Source organism: Mustelus asterias, chromosome 15 (genome assembly GCF_964213995.1).
Source record: "Mustelus asterias chromosome 15, sMusAst1.hap1.1, whole genome shotgun sequence".
NCBI lineage: Eukaryota > Metazoa > Chordata > Chondrichthyes > Carcharhiniformes > Triakidae > Mustelus > Mustelus asterias.
The window spans coordinates 11,185,333-11,209,189 of NC_135815.1; the positions used below are offsets into that span (position 1 = coordinate 11,185,333).

At 44.5% G+C, this 23,857-nt stretch overlaps 1 protein-coding gene across 3 annotated transcripts in view; it reads right to left on the reverse strand.

Moving 5' to 3' along the window:
- tarbp1 (TAR (HIV-1) RNA binding protein 1) overlaps positions 1 to 23,857 on the reverse strand; it is a 170,546-nt gene that overhangs the window by 5,717 nt on the left and 140,972 nt on the right. Inside the window, exon 30 of one of the 3 annotated variants that reach the window (XM_078229497.1) lies at positions 867 to 931. The exons of the other annotated variants lie outside the window; for them this stretch is intronic. Within the exon in view, the coding sequence (XP_078085623.1) occupies positions 867 to 931 (65 nt within the window). The remainder of the gene's footprint in view (positions 1 to 866; positions 932 to 23,857) is intronic. 3 annotated transcript variants of the gene reach the window in all.

Genomic DNA, 23,857 nt, shown 5'->3' on the forward strand with positions numbered 1-23,857 from the left:
CAAAACCACAGATATTACTAAAATGCCCAATGTCTGTCCTTGGCTTGCTGCAATGCTCCAGTGAAGCCCAGCGCAAGCTTGAGGAACAGCATCCCATCTTCCAATTAAGCACGTTACAGCCCTCAGTACTCAACACCGAGTTCAACAACTTTAGACTGTGACCCTTCTCATAGAGTCCCTACACTGCAGAAGGAAGCTATTCGGCTCATCGAATCTGCACTGACTCTCTGACAGAGTACCTTACCCAAGCCCTCTCCCCGAATCCCCACACACATTTACCATGGCTAATCTACCTAACCTACACATCTTTGGACACTAAGCGACAATCATGGCCAACTCACCAAACCTGCACATCTTTGGACCGTGGGAGGAAACTGGAGCAAACCCACACAGACACGGGGAGAATGTGTAAACTCCACAGAGACAGTGATCTGAGGCTGGAATTGAACCCGGGCCCCTGGCTCTGTGAGGTAGCAGTGCTAACTACTGTGCCACCGTGCCACCTTTCTCATCTATCTCCTGTTCTTAAGTTTGCTACACTTTTGTTGCAATCTCTTTCAGCCATAGACGCTGCCAGACCTGCTAAATCTTTCCAGCATTTTCTGTTTGCTACAAATATTACTGTTTAGAAAAAATATGAAGATTGCTCCATGTGGCTCTACAGATGCCCTTCCCAGTAATCATCTTGGAGACTGGGAACAAGACTTGGCCGCAAAGTGAGAGAAAACAATCCATAGCATCCCCTACGGATTTCCTTCCTGTTAAATAAGAATGCAAAATAATCTCCTAATCAGCCCATAGGCAAATTTCTGTTTGGAAACTCTGGGGAGATACAAACACAAGTACGGTTTTGCTAATTTGCTTACTTTTTAAGTTTACTGGCAATGGTCCCATGTAGCAATACAAGTAAATTGCAAACTCGCAGCGGCAACTGTGAAAATGAAACATGGTCAAAGGTGGTACTTTTACACAAAGTATGAGAAGTGTGAACAGCACTCTGGCATCTTAGAATATTACCCTGGCAATATTCCCCGATGCTAGAGATAGACAGCTGTGAAATGAAAAAGAACATAAAGGTCCCACTGCAAACAATCCGGCAAATGATATTTTTTGTGCAAACATATAAGAAAAAAAACCGGCATGTCACTTAAATTGAGGGTATTAAAAAATAAAGAAAGATCAGCATGACACAATACACCTTTACCACTTTGGAAACCTATTTTGTGGTAAAAGTGAAAAACGGAGTCCGCAAAGGTTTACTAAACACTGTGTTGGTAAGATGAACGGAGGAGTTGATAACTGCTGTTGTGTAAATAAAAGCTTGCAGATGGGCCACATACATCCATTTTCCGGAAAGTCAAATTTCCCCTTTTTTTTTGTCCGCCTAATTAACCTCTTGCTTTTTCCATTGCACATGACGTACACAACACCTGAACTCAGATTTACTTTCTAGTTTTCCATTCAGCAATGCTGTTTGTCCAGAGGCTGCTGAGTCATAACCCTGGTAGCAAATATTGCTGAGGACTGCCAAGGACAACTTAAGGCATGGGGCATAAAGTCAGATTCACACAAAGGTACAGTAATATGGGGTTTAAGTTGTTCCAGGTGCCATTTTTAGCACATTGATTCATGTGTGAGCGTTAAACGCTTACCTGTGTTCGGTGAACACAATCGTTCAAAGAACATAAAACGCTGGAAAAACTTAATAAGCCAAGCAGCGCGTAGAGCAACTCCAGGTTATGTTTCAGTTCGATGACCTGAGATCAGACCTGAAATTTTAGCCCCTAATTTTCTGCTCTTTTCTGACCTACCTGCCGCACTTTGTTTTCATTTCAGATTTCCAGCATCTGCACTATTTTGCAGTTTGCTAAACCTGTTTTAAAAAAACAGGTGTTAATACAGCACGCATGAGGGTTAAACCCATGAACCAGTGGACTAAAAATGGTGAAGATTCTTGTAAATCAATTATGAAGAAATTATGGATTTTGTCTATGGCTCAATTTTTTTCTTGCTGATCAGGGCACAGCCAGGGTAAAACTCGTAACTTACTAACTAGACCCAAATAATACGTATCATGGTTTTGTATGCCGCAGACACCAATGTGAACCTGAAACTGCAACAAAAAGGTGGTTTTAATATGCTGTTGAGATCAGAGCTTTGAGTCATGAGATGGAGATGCCGGCGTTGGACTGGGGTAAACACAGTAAGAAGTCTCACAACACCAGGTTAAAGTCCAACAGGTTTATTTGGAATCATGAGCTTTCGGAGTGCTGCCCCTTCATCAGGTGAGTCTTGATGAAGGGGACCTGATGAAGGAGCAGCGCTCCAAAAGTTCGTGATTCGAAATAAACCTGTTGGACTTTAACCTGGTGTTGAGAGACTTTTTACAGAGCTATCAATGTCATTGACCAAGATTTTAAAGTCCAATCACCTCCACAGGAGTTAAAAATCGAGGCTCATTCTGTCCAGCAGTGAAACTAATGTGCCATCGTGCGGGTGGCGCAGTGGTTGGCACTGCTGCCTCAGCGCCAGGGACCCGGGTTCGATTCCTGGCTTGGGTCACTGTTTGCGTGGAGTTTGCATGTTCTCCCCATGTCTGCGTGGGTTTCCTCCCACAGTCTGAAAGACGTGCTGGTTAGGTACATTGACCCGAACAGGCGCCGGTGTGAGGCGACTAGGGGAATTTCACAGTAACTTCACTGCAGTGTTAATGTAAGCCTTACTTGTGACTAATAAATAAACTTTTAACTTTAATTATGAAATGAACAAGTTTTCTGCAAAAGTGGGTATTCTAATCTGGAAAACCTGTGGGTGGAGGATAAAACTGGAACCAATCTTTACACACATTTATTTATATTTATTTACCGAGTTACAGATAACAAGCATATGCCTCCAATGCCTACATTTCAGAAATATTTTATTGGTTATAAAGCACTTTGAGACATCCAATGGTCACAAAAAGCACTATAAAAATGTTAGAATTTCTATCTTAACCCAACAACTACAGTTTTAATCTGTGTCTATTTTTAAACGGCAAGAAGTCTCACAACACCAGGTTAAAGTCCAACAGGTTTATTTGGTAGCAAATACCATAAGCTTTCGGAGCACAGATCTATTTTTAAAATCAGTGCTCAAATGAATACCCAGTTGATACTCACCAATTACATACAATTAATGTACAATTAACAACCGGTTCAGCAGAATGGTGCAAAAGATCAGTCCAGTTTCTCAAGAACGAATAAAATCAATCCATTCACTTACAAACATCACATGGGATTATGTGTCCTCACCCAAATATATAAAAAGGAATAGAGTGGCTAGAGTGAATGTTGGACCCTTGGAGGACGAGAGGGGGGATTTAATAGTGGAAAACGAGGAAATGGCTGAGACTTTAAATAAGTTCTTTGTGTCGGTCTTCACGGTGGAAGACACAAATAGTTTACCGAATATTGGAGATCGAGAGTTGGTGGGAGGTGAGGTCCTTAATACAATTACTGTTACTAAAGAGGTAGTGCTTGGTAGACTAATGGGACTGAAGGTAGACAAGTCCCCGGGCCCGGATGGAATGCATCCCAGGGCACTGAAAGAAATGGCTGAGGTAATAGCAGATGCGTTAGTAGTTATTTATCAAAATTCGCTGGACTCTGGGGTAGTGCCGGCGGATTGGAAAACGGCTACTGTTACGCCGCTGTTTAAAAAAGGAAGTAGACAAAAGGCGGGTAACTACAGGCCGGTTAGCTTAACGTCCGTAGTTGGGAAGATGCTGGAGTCCATCATTAAAGAGGAAATAGCAGAGCACCTGGATAAGAATGGTTCGATCAAGCAGACGCAGCATGGATTCATGAAGGGAAAGTCGTGTTTGATGAATTTACTGGATTTTTATGAAGATGTGACTAGTGCGGTTGACAGAGGGGAACCTGTGGATGTGGTGTTTTTAGATTTCCAGAAGGCATTCGATAAGCTGCCCCACAAAAGGTTGCTGCAGAAGATTGGGGTACATGGAGCTGGGAGTAAGGTGTTGGCGTGGATTGAGGATTGGCTATCTAACAGGAAGCAGAGAGTTGGGATAAATGGGTGCTTTTCTGGTTGGCAGTTGGTGACCAGTGGTGTGCCGCAGGGATCAGTGCTAGGGCCTCAACTGTTTGCCATTTACATTGATGATCTGGAGGAGGGGACTGAGTGTAGGGTATCAAAGTTTGCCGATGACACGAAGATGAGCGGGAGAGCGAATTGCGTGGAGGATGCGGAAAGTCTGCAGAGAGATTTGGATAGGCTGAGCGAGTGGGCGAGGATCTGGCAAATGGAATATAACGTTGGCAAATGTGAGGTTATCCACTTTGGAAGAAATAATAGTAAATTGGAATATTATTTAAATAGAGCAAAATTACATCATGCTACTGTGCAGAGGGACCTGGGGGTCCTTGTGCACCAATCGCAAAAACTCAGTCTGCAGGTGCAGCAGGTGATCAAGAAGGCGAATGGAATGTTGGCCTTTATCGCGAGGGGGATAGAATATAAAAGCAGGGAGGTCTTGCTGCAACTATACAAGGCACTGGTGAGGCCGCAACTGGAGTACTGTGTGCAGTTTTGGTCCCCTTATTTGCGAAAGGATATATTGGCCTTGGAGGGAGTGCAGAGAAGATTCACCAGGTTGATACCGGAGATGAGGGGTGTAGCTTATGAGGAGAGATTGAAGAGATTGGGTCTGTACTCGTTGGAGTTTAGAAGGCTGAGGGGTGATCTTATAGAGACATATAAGATAATGAAGGGGCTGGATAGGGTAGAGGTAGGGAGATTCTTTCCACTTAGAAGGGAAACCAGAACTAGAAGGCACAGCCTCAAAATAATTGGGGGCCGGTTCAGAACAGAGTTGAGGGGGAACTTCTTCTCTCAGAGGGTAGTGAATCTCTGGAATTCTCTGCCCATTGAAGTGGTGGAGGCTTCCTCGTTGAATATGTTTAAATCACGGGTAGATAGATTTCTGATCGCTAAGGGAATTAGGGATATGGGGAGCAGGCGGGTAAGTGGAACTGATTCGCTTCAGATCAGCCATGATCTTATTGAATGGCTGGGCAGGCTCGAGGGGCTAGATGGCCTACTCCTGCTCCTATTTCTTATGTTCTTATGTTCTTATTTGTTTGGCAGTGGCATTCAAAATGCTATGTCAAATCATATAAATGTAGTTATAAAAAAATTCTAAATTCTTTGTTTTGGAATTTCTTCAAAGTAAATGTGATTATACTTGGGCTGTATTGCAACAAGAAGCCAATGCCTAAGGCTCTCAGTAAGAGTTAGAGGACTCAAGTAGCTATGCAAGTGTTGAGTAATTCTTATCAAGAATCTGTCTTCTGAAAAATATTCTTCCACTTATGTATCACTTTTACCCAAGCTGCATGAACAGCAAGGAGATAAATGACCAGATAATCTGCTTTATTGATGTTGGTCAGGACACTGTCATTGCTTGCTTTCTTTTTATTGATTCCTTAGGATCTTGAAGATTTACCTGAGACAGCAGATGGAGTGTTGATATAACATATTGTCCCAAGATTTGACACATCCTAAAGGGCAACAAACCCTTGGTGTTACATGGAAGTTTTAGCCTAGGTTAACCTCAAAGGCATCTGAAGTAGTTTGATTGCACAACTTTCCTCCGCTTAATCAAGCTTCTTGTCGGTACTCTGCAGTTTAGAAATATGAGCACTGAAATTCTGTGCCAATTATTATCTATAACGCCACCGATGTCACCGGGTTGAGAGCCCGCTCACTGACCCAATCACCGTATTGAGGGCTCGGCTCCACCCCGGCTTCCTCCAACTGCTTCGTTCCATCGAGGAACTTTACTCGTCACTTTGTCCCAAAACTTAACCAGAAATATTCCAGGGACACAGTGCGGAGTTTTCACTCCCAGTTCAGGCACTTATGGGCTGTGCATTGGGATAAATCAAAGGATTGAAAGATGAGCTGCGCCAGAGCTCAGGGAAACACAGCCGCTCCCATCACGTGACCCCCTTCGCACAACTTTCTGACTCAGAGGGAAGAGTGCGACCACTGAACAGCCGATGTTGTTTTTAAACAACAGAGAAATTAAGATTGTAATTTTTGAAAATGCATTGGTTGTACTGGTTTTCTAGTCAATGAAACGTTCAGATATTTAGAGCCCGTTCCACGGACTGATTTTAAAAATATTCATTCACGAGATTTAAGAGCTGCCGGCCAGGCCAGCATTTGTTGTCCATCCTTAATTACTTCTGAGAAGGTGCTGGTGAGTCCCTTCTTAAACCACTACAGTCAATCGGGTGTGGGTATGTCTACAATGCTGTCAGCAAGGGCGTTCCAGGTTTTTGAGGCAGTGACAGAGAACGACCGGTGATACAGTTCTAAGCCATAATGGTATGTGACTTGGGAGGGGAACTTGCAGATGACGGTGTTGTTGCTTTGTTCTTCTTCTAGGTGGTAGGCATCTGGATTTTCAAGGTGCTGTCAAAGGAGGCTTAGCGAGTTGCTGCAGTGCATCATGTAGCTGGTACACATTGCTGCAATGTGCATTGGCAGAGGGAGCTCTTATAGCTACAGTATTTATTTGGCAGGTCCAATTAAGTTTCTGATAAATGTTGGATGTTGATATTGGGAGATTGAGCCATGCTAATGCTGTTGAACATCACAAGGGAGAAGGTTCCAATCTTTCCTTTTTGGAAGTGGTCATTATCTGGCATTTGTGTGGTGCAATTGTTTCTTGCCACTTATCAGCCCAAACGTGAATGTTGTTCAGGTCTTGCTGTTGGCGGGCAAGCATTGCTCAAGTATCCGCGGAAATGTCAATGCGGCTTGCTGAACATTGTGCAATTATCAGCAAATGTCCCCATTTCTGACTTTATTTGATTTGATTTATTGTCACATATATTAGCTTACAGTGAAAAGTATTGTTTCTTGCGTGCTAAACAGACAAAGCACACTGTTCATAGAGAAGGAAAGGAGAGAATGCAGAATATAGTGTTACAGTCATAGCTAGGGTGTAGAGAAAGATCAACTTAATGCAAGGTAGGCCCATTCAAAAGTCTGACAGCAGTAGGGAAGAAGCTGTTCTTGAGTCGGTTGGTACTTGACCTCAGACTTTTGTATCTTTTTCCCGAAGGAAGAAGGTGGAAGAGAGAATGTCCAGGGTGCGTGGGGTTCTTAATTATGCTGGCTGCTTTGCCGAGGCAGCAGTAAGTGTAGACAGAGTCAATGGATGGGAGGCTGGTTTGCGTGATGCATTGGGCTACATTCACAACCTTTTGTAGTTCCTTGCGGTCTTGGGCAGAGCAGGAGCCATACCAAGCTGTGATACAACCAGAAAGAATGCTTTCTATGGTGCATCTGTAAATGTTGGTGAGAGTCGTAGCTGACATGCCAAAATTCCTTAGTCTTCTGTGAAAGTACAGGTGTTGGTGGGCTTTCTTAACTATAGTGTCGGCATGGGGGGACCAGGACAGGTTGTTGGTGATCTGGACACCTGAAAACTTGAAGCTCTCGACCCTTTCTACTTCATCCCCATTGATGTAGATAGGGGCACGTTCTCCTCTACACTTCCTTAAGTCGATGACAATCTCCTTCGTTTTGTTGACATTGAGGGAGAGATAATTGTTGCTGCACCAGTTCACCAGATTTTCTGTCTCATTCCTGTACTCTGTCTCGTTCTTGTTTGAGATCCGACCCACTACGGTGGTACCGTTAGCAAACTTGAAAATCGAGTTGGAGGGGAATTTGGCCACGCAGTCAAAAGTGTATAAGGAGTATCGTAGGGGGTGGAGAACATAGCCTTGTGGGGCACTGGTGTTGAGGATGATCATGGAGGTGTTATTGTTGCCTATCCTTACTGATTGTGGTCTGTGGGTTAGGAAGTTCAGGATCCAGTCGCAAAGGGAGGAGCCAAAGCCCAAGCCACAGAGTTTGGAGATGAGTTTTGTAGGAATAATGGTGCTGAAGGCTGAGCTGTAGTCAATAAATAGGAGCCTGACATAGGTGCCTTTGTTACCTAGGTACTCCAGGGTTGAGTGTAGGGCCAGGGAGAGGGCGTCTGCTGTGGACCTGTTGTGACAGTAGAGTGAATCCAGGCAATCCGGGAGGCTGGACCTGTTTCGTGCCATGACTAGCCTTTCGATGGATGTCAGAGCCACCAGACAATAGCCATTAAGGCACACTGCTTGGTTTTTCTTAGGTACCGGGATGATGGTCGTCTTCTTGAAGCAGATGGGGACCTCAGATTGTTGTAAAGAGAGGCTTATAGCAGAAGGAAGTCATTGGTGAAGCAGCTGAAGATGGTTGGGCCTAGGACACTAACCCTGAGGAATTCTTGCAGTGATGTTCAAGGACTGAGATGATTGGCCTCCAAACACCATAACCATCTTCCTTTTTGCCACAAATGACTCCAACCAGTGGAGAGTTTCTCCTCTCATTCCCATTGACTCCAGTTTTGCTCGGGCTCCTTAATGCCACTCTCAGTTAAACGATGCCTTGCTATCAAGGACAGTCACTCTCACCTTTAGCATTCAGCTCTTTTGTTCATGCTTGGTCCAGTCTATAATGAAGTCTGGAGCCAAGTAGCCCTGGTGGAGCCATAACTGGAGCTGAGATCAGTGGGCACTGTGTCATAAGAACAGAAGAAATAGGAGCAGAAGTAGATCATGTGTCTTCTTGAGCTTGCCCCACCATTCGATACATCTTCTCAGCTTCACTATCCTACCCATTCCTCATATCCCTCAATTCCTTGAGAGACTGAAAATCTATCTAAACCAGCTTTGAATATCTTCCATGATCTTCTGGAGTATTCCAAAATTCAGAACCCTCTGAGTGGAGACATTTCTCACTTTGGTTCCAAATCATCAACCTTGAGATTGTGCTCCTGTGTTCTAGATTCCCCAGCCGGGAATCCGACTTCAATCTACATGGTCAGACATGGAGGAAAACAGCAAAGTTGTCACGTAAGCTGCTCAAAGATCCGGGACGTTACATAGAGAGAATTACCAACAAAAGGACTGGTCAGAGGCACCAGTGGGACATTGTGACGAAGAGACAACTGAGGTTGGCATATTTCGTCCATGGATGCATGCCCTGTCACAGTGGCAATAGAATGGACATCAGCAGACGGTAGACAATGATGGGACTGGCCAAAGAAGTACATTTAAGGAGGACCTTTCAGAACAGGACACCGCTTGGGCTGGAGCGAAAGAGCTTGCAATGGACAGGGGTTGGTGGCGGAGTATTCCTGTCCATTGCCTCATATGGGACCAGCAGAACTAATTCTAAGTAAGCTTTCCCATGTACAAATACCCTGCTCACCTAAAGCAAATGCAACAAACTCCTATATTAAAAAGAGCACCATAAACCCGGACTGCACCAGCTTTTAGACTCAGATCTATGAATCTCCATTTTGTGAAAATGCATTTGAACAGTCCTTGACAAACTAAATACAACTGGCTGTGCGATCACAGTAGATCTGAAGCATTCAATTTGCACCAGATTTTGCTGTTTGTGTTCAGCAACATGTAACTGCTGAGTAATCATCTTCAGCTGAACATTTCTGCTGTTTTTATGATGACTTCAGCCAGGCTAATGAGGTTGGCTTGCTAGAGTATGAACTACCTGAGGAGTCCTCCTACGGGCACCTGGTGCGGAGAGGGGCGGGTCGGGATGCCGACCTCCTCGTGAACCTGCTCCTGGGCCTGGTGAGACGCGCCATCAATAGATCCAGGCAGCGGGCGATCGACGGGGCCGTCCATCCTGACTGTCTGCCCCTCTACCGCGGCTACATTCGCGGCCAGGTGTCCCTGGAGAGGGAGCATGCGGTGTCCACGGGCACAGTTGACGCCTTCCGCGCCCGCTGGGCACCGCAGGGGCTGGGGTGCATTATCGACCCTGATAATCACCTTTTGGTTTGATGTTTTAAGTTTCCTTTTGACTTTGTTTTTGGTTCGGGCTGTTCCCCCTTCCTTTTGGGGAGCCGCCCCTTTTAATTTGTCCCTAAGTTAATTTGAGTTCGTTTACTTGGTTGGTGTCAAAAGAGATACCTGATGAGTCCTCCTACGGGCACCTGGTGTGGAGAGGGGCGGGTCGGGATGCCGACCTCCTCGTGAACCTGCTCCTGGGCCTGGCGAGACGCGCCATTAACAGGTCCAGGCAGCGGGCGATCGACGGGGCCGTCCATCCTGACTGTCTGCCCCTCTACCACGGCTACATTCGCGGCCAGGTGTCCCTGGAGAGGGAGCATGCGGTGTCCACGGGCGCAGTTAACGCCTTCCACACCCGCTGGGCACCGCAGGGGCTGGGGTGCATTATCGACCCTGATAATCACCTTTTGGTTTGACGTTTTAAGTTTCCTTTCGACTTTGATTTTGGTTCGGGCTGTTCCCCCCTTCCTTTTGGGGAGCTGCCCCTTTTACTTTGTCCCTAAGTTAATTTGAGTTCGTTTACTTGATTGGTGTCGAAAGAAATACCTGATGAGTCCTAATTGATGGTTAAATCAGGGAGTCTCATGCTCCCTATTTAAAGCAGGTGTGTCAGACTCCCAGCCTGCATTCAGCAGGGAGCAACTGGAGAACAGTTTTTTTTTTAACTGGTCGGTGCAACATCGTGGGCCGAAGGGCCTGTTCTGCGCTGTAATGTTCTATGTTCTATGTTCTAACTGGCTGTGTACAGATGTATGGTGTAAATAAAGTAACTTGGTGACGGGATTTTCGCCTCCGTGGAGTTATTACAGTTTTGTTTTCAGTTCCTTATCCCTTACTTATTTTTTTAAATGGTCAACTTCAATGTTCAGAAGAATCAATAGCTCTATAATTTCATGGGATGCTGGCAAGGCCAGTATTTGTTACCTATTCCTAATTGCCCTGTGGATCTGGTGTCACAGAGTGGGTAAGGATGGCAGGTCGCCTTCTCCACTGTTCATTAATGAACTAGATGGGCTCTTACAACAATCACCGACAGCCGTCATGGTCACCATTACTGAGACTATTCCAGATTTAGTAATTAAATTTAAATTCCGCCAGCTGCCATGGTGGGATTTGAACCCATGTCCGCAGAGCATTAGCCTGGTCCTCTGCACTGCCAGTCCAGTGACTGCACCACCATCTCCCCCTAGTGATCTTACGCTTGCAGATCATACGGAAAAGGTGAAAGGTAGGTGCAAAATATTGCTTTAAATTAAATTGAGGATGAGGATAGAGCACAAGGCTCAAACAATCAAAAGGCAAATTCTGGAGAAATCAGGAAGATCTTCACGATGCAATTGAGACAAGAATAGTGGAGGTAAAAACCTGAAATCATTAAAGAAACAATTGCTACAATAGAGGGTACTTTCATTCTGGATAGATTAAATAAGATGGGCTGAAAGGCCCCCTTATCTCTCTTGGTTATCTCCATGTACTTCAGATCCTGCCAATGAAAAGCTGTCAGTGTGTCTATATTGTTCACCTTGATGCACTGATAGACTAAGCTCCTCATCTCAGGCGGTGAAGATGTTGGACTCAAAACAAGTGGGCACAGAGTGGCAGCAGTTCACAGCAAACCTTTTGAAGAGTACGTTTACAGGAACTTCTCCTTTGAGCCATTCCACCCATTTCTCCTGCAGCACTCCCTAACTAAAGGCATGGGCAGCCAAATGTTTTGCAGGCGCATGTCATTACCATTAGGTAACCTACCACTAGGAGGTGCCAGAACAGACACAGCAGCTCTCTGTCCTTTGGAGATATCTCGCCCTGCCAGAGCCATCTGAGACCACGAATTCAATATGTCCAGACTCAGTGTGAATTACAGGCAAATCGCATGTCCCACTGCTCCATGGCACAGCACAAATACTTGCACTTGCGTGGCATGTTTAGAGTAGAGAAACATTTCACAGTGTTTCATAGCAGCACAATAGAAAAGCAGATTGGTAACAACAACATAATACACGTCCTTACACATTGATCTGCATGTGTAACGCGTATCAATCTCTGCCAAAGACAGACAATTAAATGCTGCTAATCACATTATTGTACAATGTACCCGGGTCAGACTGTGTTTTAAAGCAGGCACAAGTAATTTTCCAGTGCTTGAAACAATCAATTTGGGATTTGTGAGGATATTGATATTTCCTTCAGAAAATGTACAATACTCCAATCAATATTTGTTGCAATCAGAAATTGTATATAGAAGCCCTCTGATTAAAGTGATGAGTCTATCAGATGTAACCACGGGTTTTTGATTTATTGCACATTTCTGAGACTGTCCCTGCCCTAAATATTAACCTAATGTAGAACAATAATTAGCCAAAATACTCTAGGCACCATGGTTTCCTGTTCCCAGGTAATATTCCACTCCCTTTGAAAAAACAAAGGCATCATCTCTGCTTCGGAAAACTCACCCCCCGCCCCCCACAACCCCAATAATCTCTTTAGCTTCCCCTTCCTCTACAACCATAAGACAGAGGGGCAGAGGTAGGCCATTTGCTCCAATGAATGCTCCGCTATTCAATGAGACCATGACTGACCTGAAGTGATAATACTCTTTAGGTCCTTGCACACGTTGCACCTCCCAACCTTGTGCCCACTACCCCAAGTCTCTGCTCAATCCAGCTGCTTCTCACAACCCTTTACAAAGCCACAAATTATATCTTGCGTGTCTGTGACTGGAGTACACTGTCCTCCTTTAGTTCTCTGTAGTTTCATTATGATAACGTGAGCAGTAACTTACCTGTGTCTAGAGCTGACTGGCTAACGTCTTAAAAATTCAGCTAAATCCCAGGATTGATATTGTATCCACAATGCATTCTCAATCCTAATACCCATTAAATCAGTGTGTTATAGAGCATGTACAAGCTGCGACTCAACAAATGGAGAATCCTAAACAGCTTAAAAATGCATCAGTGGCCTCTGCATTGAAAGAAATACCTCTTGTGTTTCTGAAAAGTAGCTTTGAAGTACAATCATCATTGTGATTGAGTGCAAGAGATCTAAAACAGCTGTACCACAGGAAGAGTCAACTGCAAGGGGCTGAACCAGAGAATAAGTGAGCCATTCAGCCCCTTGTGCTATCACAGTGCACCCGTACCTCACCTTTCCTACGGTTTTATGCCCAGACTTGAGCACAGCACTCTAAATATGGTCCGACTAAGGCTCTGTACAACTGAAGCATGACTTCTACTTTATATTCCAAACTCGCTGTGAAAAAAGCCAACATTCCATTTGCCTTTCTACAGATTGAGGCAGTGGCAGGCAATCTCTACTAGTTACCTGTACATACTAGTTTAAACCTATGTGTTGATAGAATCCCTACAGTGCAGAAGGAGGCCATTCGGCCCATCGAGTCTGCACCGACCACATGTTGTTTTCATTGGTCACAAAGCACACACTGCTTTCCTTTGCTGGAATGACAGACCTAGTTCAGGAACTCAGACACCTCGAGATCGACATTTCCGCTCTAAGTGAGACATGTTGTGCAGGAGAAGGCTGAGCGAAGGAGCAAGATGGCAGCTACAGCCTTCTATGGGCCTTCCAGAAAAGGAATGACACCTGCACAGGGTGGGCATCAACATTAACAATGAGCTTGACTGGTGCCTCAGCAATTCTCCTCATGGGACAAGTGAGCGCCTCACAACCTCCAAACTCATTAACAAGTCAGCAAGCCACTGTCACCAACACAAATGCTCCTACACTTGAGGCAAAAGGCAAGGCCACTGTAGCATTCTACAACAATCTTGAGCAATCCCTAGCTTGGGTCCTCGCAGGCGACAGACTCATTCTTCTCAGATTTCAACAGCAGAGTCAAGAAGGACATGAATCTCTGGAAAGGTGTGATTGACAAGGAAGGAGTCATCGTCCTCCTGATGAAATGTCTAGAACATGACCTTGTCAGAACCAACGCCCTATTCAGCCAGTAAAAAAAAGCAAAGATCCATGGCAACATGTATGGTCCAAACACTGGCACTCGACCAAATCATTATTTGAGCAAGAGACCGCAGAGAGGGGCGATGTGAGCGTTACAAGGGCCCCTGCTCTGACGAAGAGTCATCCAGACTTGAAACATTAACTCGGTTTCTCTCTCCACAGATGCTGTCAGACCTGCTGAGATTTTCCAGCATTTTCTGTTTTTGTTTCAGATTCCAGCATCCGCAGTAATTTGCTTTTACCTTAGTGTTACAAGGCCCATTTGGCTGGTGAATAAGAGGCATGATCACAAAGGGAGGGACCCAAGGGCACCTTGCAGCGACCAGAAGTGTACTTGTACACTTCCTGGACCTCAAGGAACCGCTCCACAAACAACAACAGAAATCACATCCTGGCTTCTCCTAACCAAATGCCAGATCTCACTATGGGCTTTAGTGAGTTGCAGGCTTCCCATAATTTGAAGTTAAAATCATATTGTGACAGTAATGAAGCAACTGGGTCATAACTTTCACACTTTTGACGGTAGCACAGCGGTTAGCATTGCTGCCTCACAGCAGCAGGGACCTGGGTTCAATTCCCGGCTTGGATCACTGTCTGTGTGGAGTTTGCACGTTCTCCCTGTGCCTGTGTGGGTTTCCTCCGGGCGTTCCGGTTTCCTCCCACACTCCAAAGATGTGCAGGTTAGGTGCACTGGCCCTGCTAAATTCTCCCTCAGTGTACCCAAACAGGCGCCGGAGTGTGGCGACGTGGGGATTTTCACAGTAACTTGCAGTGTGAACGTAAGCCTACTTGTGGCTAATAAATAAACTAATTAGGTCCCTGCCTAATACAGCAGCTTTTGTGGTCCAGTGGTTAGCACTGCTCCCTCAGAGCGCCAGAGACCCAGGTTTGATTCCAGCCTTGGGTGACTGTGTGGAGTTTGCACGTTCTTCCCGTGTCTGCGTGGGTTTCCTCCGGATGCTCTGGATTCCTCCCACAGTCCAAAGATGTGCAGATTAGGTTGATTGGCTATGCTAAATTGCCCCTTGGCGTCAAGGGGACTAGCAGGGTAAATATGTGGGGTTACGGGGATTGGGCCTGGGTGGGATTGTTGTGGGTGCAGGCCTGATGGGCCAAAATGGCCTCCTGCCGCATCTATTCTATGACTCTCTGTTCTGGTGGGTTCACTGGGTTAAATAAAGAGAGCTTGTGTAGTCAGTCAAGTAAATTTAGATGTAGTTTAACACTTGAATTATATTTATCAACTGCAGTTAACTTATTCTGTTTCTCATCAGCATTTTTTCAATACATACCAATGACGCATTGATTAAGAATACTGTATCTGTTGACTTCTCAGAGCAAGTCACTGCATGTTTCATAAGATGTTTGCTCAGAACTCTGCTAATCAAATGTGACATTTATCCGTTGTACGGATGCATCAACTCCAACATATGCCATCTGCTTCACTCATCAGACGAGAGAGATAAAGACTTATTCACTTGCTACTCGGTAAAAGCACTATAAATCTACACAGCTGCTTGTTAGCCTTTATGACTTGCTACAATTTCTAGTGCTATGAATCAAAGTGAGGCGTAATTCAAAACTATAAGATCACAAAGTATATCGTAACAAAACCACTTGGTTTTTCAGTAGGTTCGAATTAAGCAGTTGGAAATGGATGTGCATTCTCCACATGTCTGTGTGGGTTTCCCCCGGGTGCTCCCACATTCTGAAAGACATGCTGGTTAGGTGCATTGACCTGAACAGGCGCTGGACTATGGCAACTAGGGGAATTTCACAGTAACTTCATTGCACTGTTAATGTAAGCCTTACTTGTGACTAATCGGTAAACTTTAATTTTAACTTTAATTTGCGTGCAACGCATGTGGGTTTATTTACCTGTGGTCAGTTATTTTCCATCACTCAGTAGTACCAGCCCCCAAATCTTATGGTGTACATTCCAACCATCTTGGTCCTGCTACTTAACCTCTACTTCAGCAAGTCCCAGGGTTGTCAGCAGTCAATGTAGTGAAAGATATATCAGTACCAACATAACTTACTGATACCACAAAACCTCCAACTCGATGTTAAAGTGCAGTGCTCCCTCATCTTTCTCTCTCTGCCAACATCTTTCTATCCTTCTCCATTTTATTGATCTAATAAAGTTGGTGCTCCTCAGATATTTTCGCTCTTCCTTGCTACACGTGTCTCTCAATATATTCCGTGGGCAGCACGGTGGCACGGCGGTTAGCACTGCTGCCTCACAGCGCCAGGGATCCGGGTTCAATTTCCCGCTTGGGTCACTGTCTGTGCGGAATCTGCACGTTCTCCCAGTGTCTGCGTAGGTTTCCTCCGGGTGCTCCAGTTTCCTCCCACAGTCTGAAAGATGAGCTGGTTAGGTGCATTGGCCATGCTAAATTCTCCCTCAATGTACCCGAACAGGTGCCAGAGTGTGGCGGTTAGGGGATTTTCACAGTAACTTCATTGCTGTGTAGCAATGTAAACCTACTTGTGACACTAACAAATAAACCTTAACTTTATATTTGCACTGGGTTGAGATATCTCTGGATTGGTTTGAAGCTTCCCTGGTTTCCACCAGAGAGCAGGTAAAATTACCCGGGTTACTTGCCTGCCAGGATCTCAACTCTGCCATTTTAACCTGTTCTCCTGAGTGGGGGAACAAGAACATTGTCCCAGTGCCAGCAGTGTATTTAGATACGCAGGCTGTGTCGCAACTACACCAACCTTTACTCTCTGCCACTGTGGTCTTTCCAGCCACGCTGAATTGGGGTTGGGTGCAAATAAAATGGAGAAAAAGGAACGGCACGGTAGCGCAGTGGTTAGCACTGCTGCTTCACAGCTCCAGGGTCCCGGATTCGATTCCCGGCTCGGGTCACTGTCTGTGTGGAGTTTGCACATTCTCCTCGTGTCTGCGTGGGTTTTCTCCGGGTGCTCCGGTTTCCTCCCACAGTCCAAAGATGTGCGGGTTAGGTTGATTGGCCAGGTTAAAAATTGCCCCTTAGAATCCTAAAATGCGTAGGTTAGAGGGATTAGCGGGTAAATATGTGGGGGTAGGGCCTGGGTGGGATTGTGGTAGGTGCAGACTTGATGGGCCGAATGGCCTCCTTCTGCACTGTAGGATTTCTATGATTTTCTATGATAACACTTTTTTTTTTCTGTGTATTCAAGAATTCATATGATCTGGAATGCATTGTCTGACTGAATGAGCAAATGGATTCATAACTTTTAAACGTTATTTGAAGGGTTAGAATTTGTGGGACTATAATTAGAAGATGGAGTTTGCGATTAATTGGATAGCTTTCAAAGCACTGGCACAGACATAATAGTCTGAGTGCCCCACATGCAGAAGGACATTATACCATGGTACATTTTACTATAGGTAATTATTGAGACAGAGACCATCATTTTAGGAAAGGGAAGATGAGCATTTGAAACGGGGAGAATAGATCCATAAAGACAAAGCAGTGCAGTGGGTTTAGTTTTGGATTGAGGACAAAGAAGTAATACTGAAACAAAATGGCCTTTTTCTTTGCAGTACACCTCTGTAGTGTGATAATAACATTATAGCAAGTGGAAGGCGACATTAGGTTGAATAAGTCGGTGCCTTTTTGACAGGTCAATTTCACACCATGTTCTCTTCACATTTTTCAAACCCATCTCTCTCAAGAAACCCACGGAATTGTTTCTTCAGCCCAAATATACTGTTTGCTTTAACCACATTTCCTGGTGATTTATTTCATTCTCTAAATGGGTCAATGCATTTTGAATGTTGCACTGCATTATTGTATATTCGAGCAATTTGAAATCAATGGTGCTTCCAGGTACAAATCTACTGTGTATGTATTACACGCCCGAGATACAGTACAAGTAAAGGCTCCCTAAATACTGAGCTGCTCAGAATTAAAATTGAGAAACACATTAAACAATTTAAGAAACACAACTGAAAAATACAATTTTTAAAAATGCTTAAAACTGTTGATTCCTAAAGCGTTTGTCCTGATTTTCAGGCGAACACATTTCCCCTTTTGTCCAATTTTCTCTACATCTGTCCTGAAGGGATTGAATCCCCACCGAGGTCCAGTGGCAAAGGAGATTGTCATCGACTTCAGGAAGTGTAGAGGAGAACATGCCCGTCTACATTAACGGGGACGGGGAAAGGGTCGAGATCACCAACAACCTGTCCTGGTGCCCCCCACGCAGACACTATAGTTAAGAAAGCACATCATTGCCTCTACTTTCTCAGAAGACTAAGGAAATTTGGCATGTCAGCTACGACTATCACCAACTTTTACAGATACAGACAGAATGCTTTCTATGGTGTATCACAGCTTGGTATGGCTCCTACTACATAGAAACATAGAAAAATTACAGCACAATACAGGCCCTTCAGCCCACAAAGTTGTGCCGAACATGTCCCTACCTTAGCGATTACTAGGCTTACCATAACCCTCTATCTTACTAAGTTCCATGTATGTATCTAAAAGTCTCTTAAAAGACCCTATCGAATCTGCCTCCACCACCGTTGCCGGCAGCCCATTCCACGCACCCACCACCCTCTGAGTGAAAAACTTACCCCTGACATCTCCTCTGTACCTACTCCCCAGCACCTTAAACCTGTGTCCTCTTGTGGCAACCATTTTAGCCCTGGGAAAAAGCCTCTGCCTATCCACTCGATCAATACCTCTCAACATCTTATACACCTCTATCAGGTCACCCCTCATCCTTCGTCTCACCAAGGAGAAAAGGCCGAGCTCACTCGACCTATCCTCATAAGGCATGCTCCCCAACCCAGGCAACATCCTTGTAAATCTCCTCTGCACCCTTTCTATGGCTTCCACATCCTTCCTGTAATGAGGCGACCAGAACTGAGCACAGTACTCCAAGTGTGGTCTGACCAGGGTCTTATACTCTGTGCAAGACTGCAAGAAACTACAAAAGGTTGTGAATGTAGCCCAATCCATCACCCAAACCAGCCTCCCATCCATCGACTCTGTCCACACTTCCTGCTGCCTCGGCAAAGCAGCCAGCATTGTTAAGGACCCCACGCACCCCGGACATTCTCTCTTCCACCTTCTTCCGTCGGGAAAAAGATACAAAAATCTGAGGACACGTACCAACTGACTCAAGAACAGCTTCTTCCCTGCTGCCATCAGACTTTTGAATAGACCTACCTTGCATTAAGTTGATCTTTCTCTGCACCCTAGTTATGACTGTAACACTACATTCTGCATTCTCTCTTTTCCTTCTCTATGAACGGTTTGCTTTAAGAACATAAGAAAGAACATAAGAAATAGGAGCAGGAGTAGGCCATCTGGCCCTTCGAGCCTGCCCCGCCATTCAACAAGATCATGGCTGATCTGAAGCGAATCAGTTCCACTTACCCGCCTGCTCCCCATATCCCCTAATTCCCTTAGCGATCAGAAAACTATCTACCCGTGATTTAAACACATTCAACGAGGAAGCCTCCACCACTTCAATGGGCAGAGAATTCCAGAGATTCACTACCCTCTGAGAGAAGAAGTTCCCCCTCAACTCTGTTCTGAACCGGCCCCCCCTTATTTTGAGGCTGTGTCCTCTAGTTCTGGTTTCCCTTCTAAGTGGAAAGAATCTCTCCACCTCTACCCTATCCAGCCCCTTCATTATCTTATATGTCTCTATAAGATCACCCCTCATCCTTCTAAACTCCAACGAGTACGGACCCAATCTGTTTAATCTCTTCTCATAAGCTACACCCCTCATCTCCGGTACCAACCTGGTGAACCTTCTCTGCACTCCCTCCAAGGCCAATATATCCTTTCGCAAATAAGGGGACCAAAACTGCACACAGTACTCCAGTTGCGGTCTCACCAGTGCCTTGTACAGTTGCAGCAAGACCTCCCTGCTTTTATATTCTATCCCCCTCGCGATAAAGGCCAACATTCCATTCGCCTTCTTGATCACCTGCTGCAACTGCAGACTGAGTTTTTGCGATTCGTGCACAAGGACCCCCAGGTCCCTCTGCACAGTCGCACGATGATTTGTCTGTGTAGCGCGCAAGAAACAATACTTTCCACTGTATGTTAATACATGTGACAATAATAAATCAAATCAAAATCAAATCAAATCAGTTCACTCTATAGCAGTCAGTCACAGCCAAGCAGTCAGTCTCAGTTTGGCAACTTAGTCAGTAACTGGGTGAGGGGCTATTTAACCGTGATGAGTAACCTGGTGTAATCCGTGTGCACAATTTCAGCAGAGGTCACTAGATACTGATCAGGAATGGGGAGCCCAGCTGATCTTTCCCTTTACTGTCGCAAAATAACCATGAGACCAACAGCAGCACCACTAATCAGCATTGTGACAGAGGTCAAACTAACTCAATAGAGACTAAGGTACAACCTTGCTGCTTTCCTGGTCACCATAGAACATAGAAAAGCTACAGCACAAACAGGCCCTTCGGCCCACAAGTTGTGCCAAACATGTCCCTACCAACTAGGCTTACCTGTAACCCTCTATCTTACTAACTTCCATGAACTTATCCAAAAGTTTCTTAAAAGACCCTATCGAATCCGCCTCCACCACCACTACCAGCAGCCAATTCCACGCACCCACCACCCTCTGAGTGAGAAACTTACCCCTAACATCTCCTCTGTACCTACTCCCCAGCACCCTAAACCTGTGACCTCTTGTGGCAACCATTTCAGCCCTGGGTAAAAGCCTCTGAGAATCCACTCTATCAATACCCCTCAACATCTTATACACCTCTATCAGGTCACCTCTCATCCTTCACTTCGCCAAGGAGAAAATACCTAGCTCTCTCAACCTATCCTCATAAGGTAACATCCTTGTAAATCTCCTCTGCACCCTTTCTATGGCTTCCACATCCTTTCTGTAATGAGGCGACCAGAACTGGGCACAGTACTCCAGGTGGGGTCTGACCAGGGTCCTATACAGCTGCAGCATTATCTCCCAATTTCTAAACTCAATTCCTCTATTGATGAAGGCCAGTATTCCATACGCCTTCTTAACCACAGCCTCTACCTGCGACGCTGCTTTGAGCGTCCTATGAATCCGGACCCCAAGATCCTTCTGATCTTCCACACTACCAAGCGCCTTACCCGTAATATTATATTCTTTCATCCTATTCGACCTGCCAAAATGAACCACCACACACTTATCTGGGTTGAAGTCCATCTGCCACTTCTCCGCCCAGTCTTGTATCTTATTTATGTCTCGTTGCAACTGCTGACATCCCTCTACACTATCCACAACACCACCAACCTTTGTGTCATCAGCAAACTTGCCAACCCATCCTTCCACTTCCTCATCCAGGTCATTAATAAAAAATCACAAAGAGCAAGGGTCCCAGAACAGATCCCTGGGGCACTCCACTGGTGACTGACCTCCATGCTGAAAAAGACCATGGTTCAGCTATTCTCTGGAATCTAGTAACCATGTTAACATTTTGAGTCATAAAAGCCCTTTGGTACAGCAAAATAATTTCTGTAACAAAAACTTATTTTAAAAAGTCACAGATGTATAGGAATTGAATTTATCTGAACTGTACATTAAACTTTTGATACATTGAATGTCCCTTTTTTTTTGGTATTTCTGTTGTTGGACTCCACAAAGCATTGAAAATGTCACATCACAAAAAGATGGCTTTTTAATTATGGATTACTACAAGCCACTTTCAATTCAAAATCGCTTACATACTAACATACAAATTAGGTCAGAAGTAGGCCATTTGGCCCCTCGACCCTGCTCCACAATTTAAGACGACCATGGCTGTATCTGCTTCTGTTGCGAATTCCACATTCCCAACTACCCCCTTTAATTGAACCCAACTTGCGAATTCGATTTGGTTGGCATGGAGTTCTCATTCTATGCGTTGCCTAGTTAAAATTATTGGACAATTCAAGAATTTTTAAGCACAAAACCTATAAGGAGTACACCAATTCAGAAAATACAATGCTGTTACGATAAAACTATATCTAACAGTACATATAATAGCACAATACATTTGTTAGTCAAACAATGCAATTATGAAACCAGCAAGTTGCACCAAGAGAACAAGTTTTCCACATCATGATGAGTAAACAATTGACTGCTATCAGCATCCCTCAATGGCTCAGCTGGTTAAGGAACTCAGTAGCTGAATAACATTGATGAAGATATTCCAATGGTTAGATTATGCCCAGATAGCTGACTCCAGTGGCAGCAACTTTCCAATTCACCTCGATAGGAGAAAATCGGGGGCAGAGCTTAGGTGTTTGTCAGTATCCACAATAGCTCTGTTGGAAGCATGTACATATGGATGGGCTTGGTTTGATGTCTCCCCGCAATGGATCAAGCTGCCGCTGGTCGCTACGTGGGTTAATATGCTGACCTTTCATCAGAATATCAAGCTGAAACATTCCATCTGTTTCGTTCTCCACAGATGCTGCCATATCTACGGAGTAACGTCCCCTGAAAATGATTAACTCGCAAGCAGGCGGCCTGGTATCTTGCGGGTCTCTGCTCAGCCACACACATGAGCAGCCTACGGGGAATGCCATTACTGAACATTTCCAGCAGTTCCTGCTTTTTATTTCAGATTTCCAGCATCTGCAATATTCTATCTTTGTAACACATTGCCAGCTGTGCGAGGTACTGCAGAGCAACTAGTGCTTGTGGTACAGTGTACCAGCAAGGAAATAAACACCTTCAGTAGAGAATAGGAGGGGGGCAACAAAGGTGACGAACAAGAAATCACACCATGTTTGAGAACACCCATTATAAATCTGCTAATTGCAATAAGCAAATAATGAAGAGAAGTCTTACATTTTATATAGTGCCTGGATACATAATCTCAAAATCTCAAAGCACTGCATACAATGTACTATTTTTTGAAGCAAAAAAGGAGCATGTTTGGGAGATAACTTTGCTAATGAGACTGGTTGTTAACGTGGACTATGATTGTGCTAAATGCAAACTTTGCACTTTACACTTACATAAAAAATACTGCAAATGTTAAAATTATTAATGCAGGGCTCCACCTTTAACTTTGCAGATTCCTTTAGGTTATCAAGTCTTTAATGTTTGAAATATTTACATCTGTCAGTTGCTATTTAAATATTACTGGTAATTTCTAGATGAGAATTCATTGTATAGTTCATTTTTTTAAATACACAATCAAAATAATTTATTTTATTTATTAGTGTCACAAGTAGGCTTACATTAACACTGCAATGAAGTTACTGTGAAAATCCCCTAGTCGCCACATGTGTGTGTCTGTTCGGGTACACTGAGGGAGAATTTAGCATGGCCAATGCACCCAACCAGCACGTCTTTCGGACTGTGGGAGGAAACCAGAACACCCGGAGGAAACCCATGCAGACATGGGGAGAACGTGCAGACTCCACACAAACAGTGACCTGAGCCGGGAATTAAACCCAGGTCCCTAGCGCTGTGAAACAGCAGTGCTAACCACTGTGTCACCGTGCTGCCATCTGCTAATATTAAAAGGACTGCATATACTGTGAATGCTCTTTCATGTGCTTTGTGTAATCCTTAAATCACATTTAAATTTATGCTACAAACTGCTTCCAGTCGACTGAATGATGTACAAACTGTTCTACGTTGAGAAAATTTCTGTCAACTATTTGGGTAGCCTACAAATCTATTTATTGGGATTGATTCATATTATTATTCATATTTTGTTAAAAGAGCCCTCAATTACTAAAATTTCTACAGTTTTAACTTGATAAAAATCTAACAGCGTTACTCACATGCACCAGTAAAACTAACCCGAAGTTACCCTGTGAGTTAGAATTCTTTCATTAATATTCCTATTTCAAAGTCTCAACCTCCCAAAAAGGTCAGGTGTATACTTTAGACCAGAGCCATTAGTTGGTTAAGTTCAAGGTGATGTCAAAATTTGAGTGGAGAGTGGAATTTGATGCCTTCCTCCATGGCGACTTTGGTGGGGATGGTAG